We start from the raw sequence: 13,915 nt of genomic DNA, 5'->3' as shown, positions 1-13,915 counted from the left end.
GAAACAACCATGAGGTTTTTCTGAAGTATAGTTAGAGGATTATCCATGTTAGCCCATTTGTGGACACAGTATAGTACAATAATGATATGCAGAATAATGACCCCAAGGAATTATAAGAGATAAATCATTAAAGATATGTGGTACTTCTTAAGCTAGGAAGTTAAATAAAGTACAGTAAGGAAAGTGTTTTACCAAAGGATAAAATTTGTCAAAAAGTTAATTAGAATATGTGATTTTTCTGTTCATTTAAAAAGGAGGACTATATATTTGGAATTTATATTTTCCACTCTCAGTTACTCTTAAACTCTAATCAACATATATTTCTATTTTAATTTTTTTGTATTCTAGTTGAATATATATTTTTACTCTAGAGATATATGTATTTTATTTAGCAACCTACTCACAAATCCTTCATTAATCAACCAATCCCTTAGTGTCTGTAAATACACAACTTCAAAAAGCACTGCTCCTAATTAGATCAAAATGAATAAGCTTTGAAATACAAAATCTGTATCCAAACGATTACTTAAGCACCTACACCTATTCGTTACTTAAAAGTTGTTTCATATTTTATAATTAGCAGTAAAATGGCAAATAATATCAACAAAGCAATGATATATATTTAAGGAAGAAAATGATTAGCTCACAACGAGAGCCATTAAAAACTCATTTTTACATTAGATAATTTAAGAAACACAACAACATTACTGCTTGGAAATAATGCAGTGGGTTTTATTAGATAAATCTGCTACATATATGCAATTTCAAATTGATAAATGCCAAAATAATAAAAAGGTACCAAATTGATAGTGAGGCCAGAGGTACTACAAGTTTTCCCACAGTTCGTGGTAGTCTATTTTAAATTTAAAGGATATATGTTAGGAAGTAATAAATGATTGAAGGCATTAGACAATATATATTATATTACTCAAGACTAGAATGGCAAAAAGAGCTCTCAGGAACATTTTGTTCCCTAGCTTGGATTTTTAGAAGAGTAGAAAGAATAGATTATTCAGCTTAGTAAACATTTAGGTATCTACTTCCAACCAGAATTAAACATTTTATGATTCAAAATTTCCAAAAATGTTTTAGGCACATGCCAAGTAAGAGCTACAACTGGCCAGGAAAGAATATTCCTTTTCATTACATGCAATTCCTTGTTATTTTTAGACTTATTAACTTCAGGAAATTTAGAACTCAACAGGCACAGTAACCAGATGCAAGTAAATATAATTACATGACATAAGGGCTCTTCAAAATAAGTCTAAAGGCACATTACCAAGAACTATATGGTCTAGTTAAGAGGAAAAGATTACCAGGAGGACAAATCCAAGGAAATGCAACCATCGTTTACTATTAAGAAATCTATCAATGGTCACATAAACAAGTCACATAAACCCCAAGATCAAGATAACCTTAACCCTAAAGGAACTTGACAAAATTCAACATTCTTATTTGATTAAAAGAAAGGAAACAAAATTCAATATTTTACATAAAGTAGAAGGATTCTTCCATAGCATGACAGGGAATAATTCTCTTAATGGTGAAATACTAGATGATTTCTTAATAATTGTTCAAGTCTAAAACAAGCAAGCCACTACTTAGAATTATTCTGGAAAAATTACAGAATTTAATTAACAATGAAACAGAAATAAAATACATTACAAAATTGGAAAAAAACACAAATCTAGAAAAAAGTGTACAACCTAATGATTACAGAAAATTTAATGCCTTCACGAATTATTAACAGTAACCACAAAGGAAATAAAATTGAAAAAGAGATTTCAAGCTACACTAATTAGAAATATCTGTAATAAGAAAGATATTACACCTATATGAAAAAAATATACAACTTTAGTAAAATATAATACAAAGAAAATAAATGGAAAAACTTACTACATTCCTAGATAGGAAGGCTGAGTCAGTAAGGACATAAACTGTAAATTACTTTGAGAAAAGTGAACATAATAGCATTTTATCCACATCCAAATGCCCAATTTGAAACAGGAAAAATCACTTTAGAGGGCACATAAAGGAATCAATACAAATAGTTAAATTAGCTTTTTCAGAGGGGGAGTTAGGAAGTGTATAATAGGTGGATTCTTACCAGCATTAAGACATAATATAAGGATGTAATAAGAAAAATGTAATAAATAATACAATAGTAAATACATAAAAACACTAACAGCAAATAAGTAAGTAATAAATTACAATAGTAAATAAAATACATAACAGGAATTGAAGAGATTTGGGTAGTGGGGTTACTTTTAAAGAACATACAAATCAATAAGAAATACGCTAAGACAGGTAGGTAGGCAATTAAGAAGATTCAATTATTAACTAGGCTATGGATTATAGTCAACCTTGCTAATGTTTAAAAATTCACAAAATTAAAAAAAAAATTCACAAAATTTTAAAAAAAGAAAATGCCACCTATTAATTTAGCTATTAGTTTTGAAAAAGCCTAATACCCAGACCTGAAAAACAGATACTTTCTTCATTTCTGTTAGAAGAGTAAGATCAAAGCAACTTGATAATATGTGTCAACAGTCTTAAAAGAGTTCATATCTTTTAGTTAAGTATTTCTACCTTCTGGAACTCTGACCTAAAGATTTAATTCTAAAAACAGAAAAAGGTTTAAGCTCTGAAGTTTTAAGTTGTAGCCTGCTTATAACAGTAAAGAAACAATACACCCCTCCACCAATGAAGGACTGCCTATGCACAGGAGACACTCCTGCATGTGACAAGCACAACTCCAGGCCCTGGAAAAATCATTAATCCTTCCCAGATCCCGAGAGCAGAAATAGAGAGCTGGGCTTTCTTGTTAGGTTAAGATACAGTATCTCAAATGCCAGATGTTCAGTGTTAAGAATTCTTACCCTCAGTTACCTCACTTAATCCTTACATTAGCCTTAGGAAGCAGATATTATCTCCATTAAAAAGCCTACATGTCATAGACTTCCAGAATGTCTATGTCCTTGAATAGCTGAAGGTGAACTTGAAATCTGAATGCCAGGAATCTACTATAAAGAAATCTGTATATTGTAACAGACCTAGGGGAAAAAATTCAGTTAGAAAAGTATGAATACTTATAAAATGATCTTATTAATTTAAATGTATTTCCTATATTTGGTGAGACTTTAACTTTCTTTAAAGACACTGAGATCTGGGAGTTGAAGAAACGCTATTTCTTCTGGATTACCTGGGATGGTGCAAAACCAGACATGTGAAAAGCTGAAAACACAAGGGGCACCTCCACCTTCAGGAGCATTTCAATGTAGTGAGTGCTGCAAAAATATACTGGATGGATGCCCGATTCTATAGTGTCAGTAGCTAGGTACCTCTGCATAAAAAGGAGAAACTGAGAATTAATGAACATGCAACTAATGTAAAATAATCAAACCAACTTTTGCTTTGAGTTGCTATTTCAAAATTAATGTGGGGGCATAACAAGTTACTGCAAACATTATAATTATGTAAGCTAAAAAGTCAGAATGTTATAAACACTGTAGAAAGAATAAATCTCACTTAAGGCCATATTTATACCTTCCAAGACAAAGGAATAAAGTTAATACTGTAATTCAGTGCCTTGTGGAATGAAGGGGATGGCTGTTGCATGAAAGAATAAAAGTACGAGTACACAAGTAATAAAGCTTTACATTTCACTACTTGAGTGTATTCTATATGCTGGCCGTCCAGCTGGCTTTGGCCAATGATTCTATCACATTAAAAAGTTTTAGCTTGTCAACTCTTTGGGATATCTGCATAGTCCCCTTTTTCTAAGATAATATTAACCTAAATCTGAACTTGAGATACTAATAACTGAAATTGGGAACTCCATTGGAAATTTATCACTAAAACTGGGAAAAAATGCATAGTGCATTCCCGTCAAAGTTCTTAGACCAGCTATTTTCTATATATTTCTATAATAATTACATATTAATCTTATATAATTTACATATTTTATATTTTACATTTATTTATATGTCCATTTATATATGTGTGGATATATATACACACATCTTCCAAACTGGCATTTTTCTGCAATTTCTTCATAAAGTTGGTTATATTTTCAGTTTGGCTCTTAGGTACAATTTATGTCATCATGATCACTCTATAATACTTCAATGAGTGTTACTATAAATCCAATATCTAACCACAACATTTTAAAACAAAGAATAAACTTGGGAGGTATCATTTTATGTCAAGAAAAACTGACAGAGGGCGCCTGGGTGGCTCAGTTGGTTGAGCAACTGCCTTCAGCTCAGGTCATGATCCTGGAGTCCCGGGATCGAGTCCCGCATCAGGCTCCCTGCTCAGCAGGGAGTCTGCTTCTCCCTCTGACCCTCCCCCCTCTCATGTGCTCTCTCTCTCCTCTCATCCTCTCTCTCAAATTAATAAATAAAATCTTAAAAAAAAAAAAAAAGAAAAGAAAAACTGACAGACTAGCAACTATACCCGATAGACTTATACTAAAAATTTATATTCAAATTAATTCTGAAGAATGGATAATTAAGAAACTTCTTCCAGAAAGGCATTTTATGTTCTTTACTGGGTAACTGTAATAAAGAAAATTAATGCTTTTAAATTAAAACAAATCAACTTATATATAACAATTATATACGAGTTAAAATGAGGATTTCTTTCAAACTTTATTGCTAAAGTGCTTTTAAGGATTTAGGTTTGAGTTATATACTAAAATTTCTGAAACCAGTAAGATGATTTATCAGTGGTTTTTCTGTTTTATCATTTATCATCATAAAGGACAATTTACCATTTCACATTGCATAAATATATATTTATAGGAATATATATGTAGAAATATATATTTTATGACAGGTTCTCAGAGATACCTCAGAGTACACACAAAAAAATTAATTTATATACTGATGACTGGAGACATACTATAGCACATTAAGTGGACATCCTACAGCCAACCTCAGGTGAGTATCTAGGACAAAAAATAAACTTTCCTTTGAGTAGTTAAAAATAATATAAACTTAGGGGCACTGGGGTGGCTCAGTCAGTTAAGTGTCCGACTCTTGATTTCGGCTCAGATCATGATCACAGGATCATGAGATCGAGCCCAGAATTGGGCTCGGCACTCTACAGGGAATTTGCCTGAGATTCTCTCCCTCCCTCTCCCTCTCCCTCTGCCCAAGTCCCACCTCCCCCTCAACCCACCCCCACACACATGCACGCATGCTCGCTCTCTTTCAGGTAAATACATCTTTAAAATATAAATATACACACATACATAAGGTATATGTATAGATACATATACATTAACATATACCTATTAAAATATATGTATATATACATACATATAAATATATATGTATTCATATATACATATATAAACTGAAAATTTGTATTCTTTATCTTCTTTTACGAAATACACATTTCACTAATGACTATTTGTACAGAATTAATGAGTTTAAAAAACACACAAAAAATCAACTTATACATATATATTAATTTTCAATGAAAGCTTAGGTAATAATTTTCTGAATATAAGCATAATAGTAATGTAAGAAATGTATGTATAAGAAATAATTCTTATACAGTTTCTTCTATGTTGTATTGAAAACAATATATTTGGAGTAGGTGTGTTTAGAGATGGAGACAAGAGACTAATTACACTCTCAGAAAAAACAAGCTATTATGTAATGGAGTCCCAAAGCTCAGGCAAGAGTTCTACTCTTATAGATTATCCTGTGTTGGAAGAAATTATGCCATACTTTTTTGTAACCAACACAGCTCCCAGCACCAAGCCTTGCATAGAATAGCTACACAACAAATTATTGACTGAATTACAAGAAAAGATGTTAATGATTGTACCTTGTAATCCCAGTACACTCACTTATAATAAAAATTTTATTAATTGGTCTATTAATTGCCACTACATAACTCTAATTTATAGTAAATGGTGTTCATAAAACCAGATCAATAACAACTCTGATCTACCTAAATACAACAGTCTTCTGAATCATCAAATTATAAAGCCTGTTTGTTATACTTCTAGTGTTTTGATGTATTTTGCTTAGTCACAACTCTCTGAAAAGATGGCAACTTTTAATAACGGTAACTCTAAGTAAAATTCAGAATATAGGATTAAGCACAAAACATGTAGGAAAACAGCATGTAATATATCATCTAAGTGACATAAAATAACATACAAACTATGCTAAAACTGTGAAAAAGAATATCGGTACAACTTTTGGGTTGGGATATACTACAAAGCATCATAACAGGAAGCAAGGACTTTATAAAATAATACTTTTTAGAGTATTTTACTTTAGAGATTAAAAATGAAAAGATATGCACCTTAAAAGACAGACCATAGTAAGCGGTCTTTTGGTTTTTCCCTTCCACTATAGGTAGTTCTGATGAGTCACTCTATTCCTGACACTAGAAAAATCTAGTTCTATGGAAATTAAATAGAAAGACCCTATGAGAAAGACAAACTCTCTAAACCAATTTAAATGGGCCCAAACCAGTGCAGTCTAGTCCTCCACTCTGGGGATCTGTGTGCAGGGAATGGGCCATGCTGTATGCGCAACGCTGCAATGAATCTGTGCAGCACGTGCATCATGCAGGAGGTGAACAGAAAACATTTTTTCTTACCTCTGATTCTAAAATTCTAGAAAACCCATCTTTCTTCTCTCCAGGGGATAAAAAGCACATGGGAAAATTGAATCTTTAAATATGGATCTAAGACTTAAAGTTATACAGAAAAGAAAGGGGTTTTGACACTAGTTCTGTCCTACAAGTGACTGGTCATATGATTTACTATTGCTAATGCCTTGCAAATGGTTATAAGTGTGCCAAGACACACTGACGGCTGTAAAATTTAAATCTAAATGTACATTTGAACAGTATTAGAATTGTTAACTCTAAACTTCCTGTGTTAACTGTTTTTTATTTTATGAGGAGTAAGAGAGGAATATATCCACACATATTTTTATATATATAAAATATATGTAACTCTCCCATGATCTTCCTGTTGACTACACTAGTTCATTTGACTATGACTTTAGCTTGATTTATCATCAATGGAGTTTTACCTGTATGTGAATGTGAAATAGTTCAGTTTTTATTTAAATTTAATTCGTTCTCCTTTTGCGTATGTTTTTATTAACAGAAGGCATATGTGGTTGTTACTTTTATTATAATTATTACTTGAGATTAGGTATTCCCACATGGAAATATTTGATTTTTTGATCTTTCATAATCTGTCATTTTATTAACAGCTTTTAGTTTAAATTAGCCAAACTCTGATTCTTGATGAAATTCCATAAAGAATTAGTATATTATCATTTAGAAAGTTTTTTTTTTTTTTTAAGAACAAATAATAATGAAAGATAATTTAATACAGTCAATACATTAAAGGATTCTTCTGGTCTCAATGGCTTCAAAGGAAAAATTTTTTCAAATTATTTTTATCTCATATTAGTAGATAGTCATAGTTTATAAAATTTTGAGAACTTCAAAGTAATATTTCATTATTTCCTATATTGCTTATCCAAGGCCAATTTTTTACACCTTTTTGAAGTGTGGCATAATTTCTTCCAATACACGATAATTTGCTTACAACATTCTTAAGAATGCAGAGGATCTATTATCTTTTAAATATGTTTTTTAAAGTAATAAAAGCTTACTGTCCTTTACATATTTGTATTTAAATATTAATTCACACACTCAACACCTATTTGTTGAATTAATTACTATTTTTTTTTTAATATTTTATTTATTTATCTGACAGAGAGACACACAGCAAGGGAGGGAACACAAGCAGGGGGAGTGGGAGAGGGAGAAGCAGGGTTCCTGCCGAGCAGGGAGCCTGATGCGGGGCTCGATCCCAGGACCCTGGGACCATGACCTGAGCTGAAGGCAGACGCTTAACTGACTGAGCCACCCAGGTGCCCCGGAATTAATTACTATTGAAAATAGTTTGGGACACACTGATAAACAAAATAGAAAACCCTGCCCTCCTAGAGCTTATACATTTAAGTGTTTAATAAATATACAAATTAAGCAGCATATTAAGAATTGACATAGGCTATGGAAGAAAGGAACAGGGTAATAAGGTTGAAGAATGCTGGACTGGGGCATAGGTTGAAGCTTTTGTGAGGTTGATTATAATAACGAGATTGAGTTAAAGAAGGTGGACAAGTTTGTACTATTATTAGCTAAAGCCAAAGTGTCTCACCATAATTGTAGATTAGCTTATTTTATCAACCTGCACACAAAGTGTCACTGCAATGTTTGAGACCAATGGAACAAACAAAATAGAAAAGGGACTAATTTTTTTAAATCATGTATTAATATTATTACTGAATGCACTAACAAGCGGCATAGAAAAAGCACCAATCCATTAAATGATTAAATCAAAAACATTGATACCATGGAGTAGTGACTTAGCTAACAGCTCTAAGACAAAATCCCTGAAGAGGAATATTAGCAGAATGTTATTTTACAAAGAAACACTAAAACAAACTCCTGGTAACAAAATATTCAACTTGGTATATTTGCAGTTGAAAAGAAAAAATGGTACTATGTAAGGCACTGCATAAGTGTTCATTGATGGTACAGCTGCACCAACAGAAAGGTATCAAGGCTTTACATCAAGAGTTCGTCCTAAACACCCTGAGTAACACGTCACTCCATTCCATTCACAGATCTATATTCCATATTCAATGATGCTATCAAAATAAATCTAATAAAATCCAAGCTGCTAGAGTCCTGCCTGATTTCAGTTTTATGGAAAGAAAACCTATTAGAGCACAACATCACTGTTATGTTAAAAATAAAATGTGTTTTGAAAAAGTTTATATTAGTCACCGTATAGTACATCATTAGTTTTTGATGTAGTGTTCCATGATTCATTGTTTGCGTATAACACCCAGTGCTCCATGCAATATGTGTCCTCCTTAATACTCATCACCAGGCTATCCCACCCCCCCCATGCCCCTCCCCTCTGAAACCCTCAGTTTGTTTCCCATAGTCCACAATCTCTCATGGTTAGTCGCCCCCTCTGATTTCCGCCCCCTTCATTTTTCCCTTCCTTCTCCTAATGTCCTCCATGCTATTCCTTACATTCCACATATAAGTGAAATCATATGATAATTGTCTTTCTCTGCTTGACTAACCCTAACATAGTATAATAAAATAAAATAAAGAATAAAATAAAAAAATAAACATATGGACTGAAACACAGACTTTTCAGATGGGATGAAACAACATGGTCCACCTGTATGCTGTCTCCAAAAATCTTAAAGACAAGACAACAATGCAACAGCCATAAACATAAAGATATAGGTAGGTTGAAGTAAAAGAATGGAAACAGAAAAGCCATTCATTGGCCACAAATCACAAGAGAGCTGGAAATGGAGACTTGACAACAGGGGATCCTGCCAGGACTGGAGGGGGTCATTTCATATGATAAAGGACTCACTTCATCATGATGACATGTGATACTAACACACATGTACCTAATAACAGAACTTCAAAATAGATAAGGCAAAACTGGCAGAACTTAAAAGAGAAATGTACATACTCATAATTATATTTGGAGATTTAAAAACCTCTCTCAATAAGTGATAGAGTAAATAGAAAATCAATTGGGATGCCCTAGACTTGGGGAACACTATTACCCAAGTTGACCTGAATGACCTTTATGAAACACTACACGCCAAAACTGCTGAAAACATATACTATTCACCAAGATAGACAAAATACTTGGTTATAAAATAAATCTCAATAAATTTTAAAGGATTGAAAAAAAAGAAAAAGTTTATAGATTCAAAGCAAAAATGCAACTTTATAAAATTATGGTTTAAAAAAGTTGACTGGTAATATTTGACAGTGTCACAATCTTAACACTAAGGTAGAGTAGTTAAGACTAGTGGAATGCAGGTATCATTTTCAAATACTTGACATGAAAATATATGATTGGATTCAAAATCTATATTCCTTATCAAAAGATTTTTCAACATTACATATGTAAATGGAAGAGAGGACTATCTAAGATTTTTAAAATCTTCATGTACAATTTAAAGAATTATTCAAATTCTGGTTAACAGAAGGAAAATATTCCACTGATTAGAGAAAAACTGTACACATTCTTTTGCCATTTGCTTCTGACTGTTCATGTGAGCAAATTTTGCATTATGCTTAAGTACAATTCTTATTCAGGAATTACATACAGCTATTTCAAGCATAAAAATATAATATTTCAATATTTATAATATATTCCTCCTTGATTCTTTGCTTTTATATTCCTTATCACAAATACATACTGTAAAGACATGTAATACATGCTTTCACTGAACTCCACATATGCTCACAATCCCTTAACTTATTTATCCTGGGGTGCAATGTGATTGCACTGTCCATGTGCAGTATGTCATAGGAAAGGTTTGGGAAGTATTAGCCTATCTTGTATAGTAGACAGTTTCCCCAAGTTGGAGATCTTAATGGCAGTAAGTAAAACAAAATACAGAAACGTTAGCAAATGGAGGGATGCTCTTACCTCTAAACTCTAAGATCTCATGAAGCTAGTAAAACCCTTTAAAAAGTCAGTTAGAGAAAGACATGTATCATATGATCTCACTGATATGAGGAATTCTTAATCTCAGGAAACAAACTGAGGGTTGCTGGAGTGGTGGGGGGTGGGAGGGATGGGGTGGCTGGGTGATAGACATTGGGGAGGGTATGTGCTATGGTGAGCACTGTGAATTGTGTAAGGCTGTTGAATCACAGACCTGTACCTCTGAAACAAATAATACATTATATGTTAAAAAAAAGAAGAAGATAGTAAGAAGGGAAAAATGAAAGAGGGGAATCGGAGGGGGAGACGAACCATGAGAGACTATGGACTCTGAGAAACTGAGGGTTCTAGAGGGGAGGGGGTGGGGGGATGGGTTAGCCTGGTGATGGGTATTAAAGAGGGCACGTATTGAATGGAGCACTGGGTGTTATAGGCAAACAATGAATTATGGAAGAACACTACATCAAAAACTAATGATGTAATGTATGGTGATTGATATAACATAATAAAAAAATTAATAAAATAAAATACACTATAATACTGTAATCAAAACTCATCATAGATTTCCAAACTCATCATAGATTTCCATATTCCATATAGAATATGTTGACAATTTTGACCTAATTATTTTCTTACACTGTAATTTAACTGATTCTTTCTAACAAAGCAACAATAAAAAAATTCAATAGCTCTTTTTACATATGTATTTTTTATAATTTACTAAATGACAAGTTTAAAATTTAATAATCCATCTATTATCACTAATCTTTCATTCAGTTACCATTAGGTAAGACACCAAGCATTTGGGAAAATGTCAAATCTGTGTCTTCAAAGAGAATCAGACAAAAAGCATTCAGGTAGAAAATGAACGTAAATTATTATGGAGCCCTCTACAAATAAGATCCCAATGAATTTAAATAGGATTTGCCTTAAAATTTAACACACTCATTTAAAGACAGAGTAAAAAGTCTTACAGAAACATGTAGTCTTGGCAACCAAAGGAAAGCAGAGGTCAGAAGCCTGGAGAACTGCTGAAGAAATCTGAGTGTTTTCTCTTTGTCCCCCAACATTATCATGAACAAAGAAGATACAAACCAGTCATGGCCAGCATAAGTCCCCTGCAGGCAGACTGAAAATCACAGTTAAGGAACTTTTGCAATATTTTATCTTAGAAGATGAAATATAAGAACTCCATTAATACTCATTTCCAGGATCCTGATCAGGAAAGAGATATTGATACCTAGTCCTCATTTTATCTTCAACCGATTTACAAGCTAATGTGCTGTTTACTTACATAAGTAAAGGAGGGCAATGGCACTAGTAAATGCAGAAAAAACTATCTGCTTTGTGGCAACATTTATTCAAGTCATTAAAATCATAGTACCACTTCTTTCTCTGGATTAGGTTACCTGCTAAATTACTAACATAATCAAATATTTAAAAATCCATACATTTTTAGAATTCAGTAATGCAAGCGGTTCATATGCTTTTTTCCCTTCAAGTCAAACCTATTTCTGAAAAATAACCAATTCAAGTAAAATAAATGTATGTTCTATTGTTATTCTAGATTTACTCACTCTAGAATACTCTTATTCTAGATATACTAAACCTATTTTTAAAAATTTCTTATATGTATCTGAAAATATAGCCTAATAACTTTACTCAGTTTAAGATTCAATGAGTAAGACTGAATTTAATAATTACTACACAATTTAATAAAATTCATATTTAAAATACAGAATACTATAAAGGTACATCATAATGAATCAGCAATATAGGTTAAAGTATTATTTTATTAAAAATGTGTTAAGGTACCCTATCAAAGAACTATGAAAAACACATAATGTTCAATTACTGTGAATCCACTCAAAAAGGATACGAAGAGAAGATTTTACGGGAGCTTGCTGCTGTTTCAGGAATCTCTCACAGTGCTTTAAAACCAAGGTAAGATCATTTTCTGCACTGTCTTTTAACAGGTTGAGAAACTTGCCGTATCTACATTAAAAGCCCACAAAACATACAAAATGAAAAACATCAGGCTCTGCATTGCAAATTCACTTTTTAAAATCCATCAAGCATAGCCCTCTTGAGATCCCAAGGTTTTAAGTTTTCTTTTACTTCTAGAACAACTATGCTACACAGAACACTTACAGGGAGAGCTTAACACTCAATATATGTTCCTGATAATTATATTCGGATTAGCAGTAGTTATCTGGTAAATACTGACAACTTTAAAGGAAAATAAAACAGTAATGAGAGAACAAAATGTAGATACTGTATATAAGAAGAATACAAGCATTTTTTCTTGAACTTAATCTAAAACATGCAATGTTGACAGGTTAGACTGACTGAATGTTAAGTCTAGAAGCAATTTTAGATTTCATCTAGTCCAAAGGTTTTGAAAGGGAGCACTTCCCCTGCTGGGGCCACTTGGGAAATTCATGGGGGCGTTTTTGATTGCATAGTGACTGGGGGCACTAACGGCAGTTGGTGAGTGATGATCAGGAGGTTAGATGTGGGACAGTCCTGCACAACCACTTGCAAATGGCCTGCCTGTTATTTGCATGGGTGAAGAAGCTATTCATAATAATTTGAAACCAATTCTGCTTTATATAAGATCATATTTTTTTCTATATTTTTTATGATACACTGAATGCAACTATGTGTAAATCAGGGAAAGACAGTACTTTCATTGTTTGAAGCCTAAGACTTGTTCTCCATTTTGGAAAGTCACTTTGCCAGTGGCAAAACTCGAGCAGTATTTGAAGCACCAAGACACCATGAGTCTCTATTTGTGGCTGCCAAAGTCACAATGATTCTATATGGTTGACAGCTATGTCATATACTGTAGTTGGGCACAAACATTTCATTACAAATCACTTTCCATTTACTTCTTACCAATAAGACATTATATTGAATTTTAAAAATATGTGACTAGCTTGCTCATGTTATCTATGGATTCCATTTCAGAATAGAAATTGGACATTACAAAATAAAAAGCAGATATAGGGTCACAAAACAATGAGTGACATGCTTTATGCGATACAGATGGATTAGCCAGAATTACTATCACACTTTTCATTATAATGCTATGAATTTATAAAAATAGTCATTTTAAAAGTTTCCATATGCATCTTTTTTATAATTGATTCTAAAGATTACCCACTGAAGTAGGATGGAACTGTTAAGATCCCCATTTAATAAGCAAGAGAGGAGACTCACTCCTTAATTCACAGTCTGCTGTTTAGCTTATTTCTTTTGAAAATTACAATTTGAGACTAAAAATTCAAACTATAATTGGTTTATTCATTTTTAACTTCAGTGTCTATCCTTAAGGTACTTTTGTACTCATCACCATAGTTT

General features: G+C 32.5%; 1 protein-coding gene across 4 annotated transcripts in view; it reads right to left on the bottom strand.

Annotated features, from left to right (window-relative positions):
- Positions 1-13,915, bottom strand: part of TBC1D32 (TBC1 domain family member 32) — a 199,939-nt gene that overhangs the window by 20,579 nt on the left and 165,445 nt on the right. For 3 of the 4 annotated variants that reach the window (XM_032407977.1, XM_032407976.1, XM_032407978.1), the window contains 3 exons: positions 12,432-12,547; positions 11,527-11,681; positions 3,203-3,343 (listed from right to left, as the gene is read on the bottom strand). In XM_032407977.1, the coding sequence (XP_032263868.1) occupies positions 3,203-3,343; positions 11,527-11,681; positions 12,432-12,547 (412 nt within the window). Of the gene's footprint in view, positions 1-2,879; positions 3,344-11,526; positions 11,682-12,431; positions 12,548-13,915 lie in introns of all 4 variants that reach the window. The other variant, XR_004299994.1, reaches the window with a different exon arrangement.

This window comes from Phoca vitulina, unplaced genomic scaffold (assembly GCF_004348235.1).
Source record: "Phoca vitulina isolate PV1807 unplaced genomic scaffold, GSC_HSeal_1.0 scaffold9, whole genome shotgun sequence".
NCBI classification, from domain to species: Eukaryota; Metazoa; Chordata; class Mammalia; order Carnivora; family Phocidae; genus Phoca; species Phoca vitulina.
This window is presented reverse-complemented; position numbering and strand designations above follow the sequence as displayed.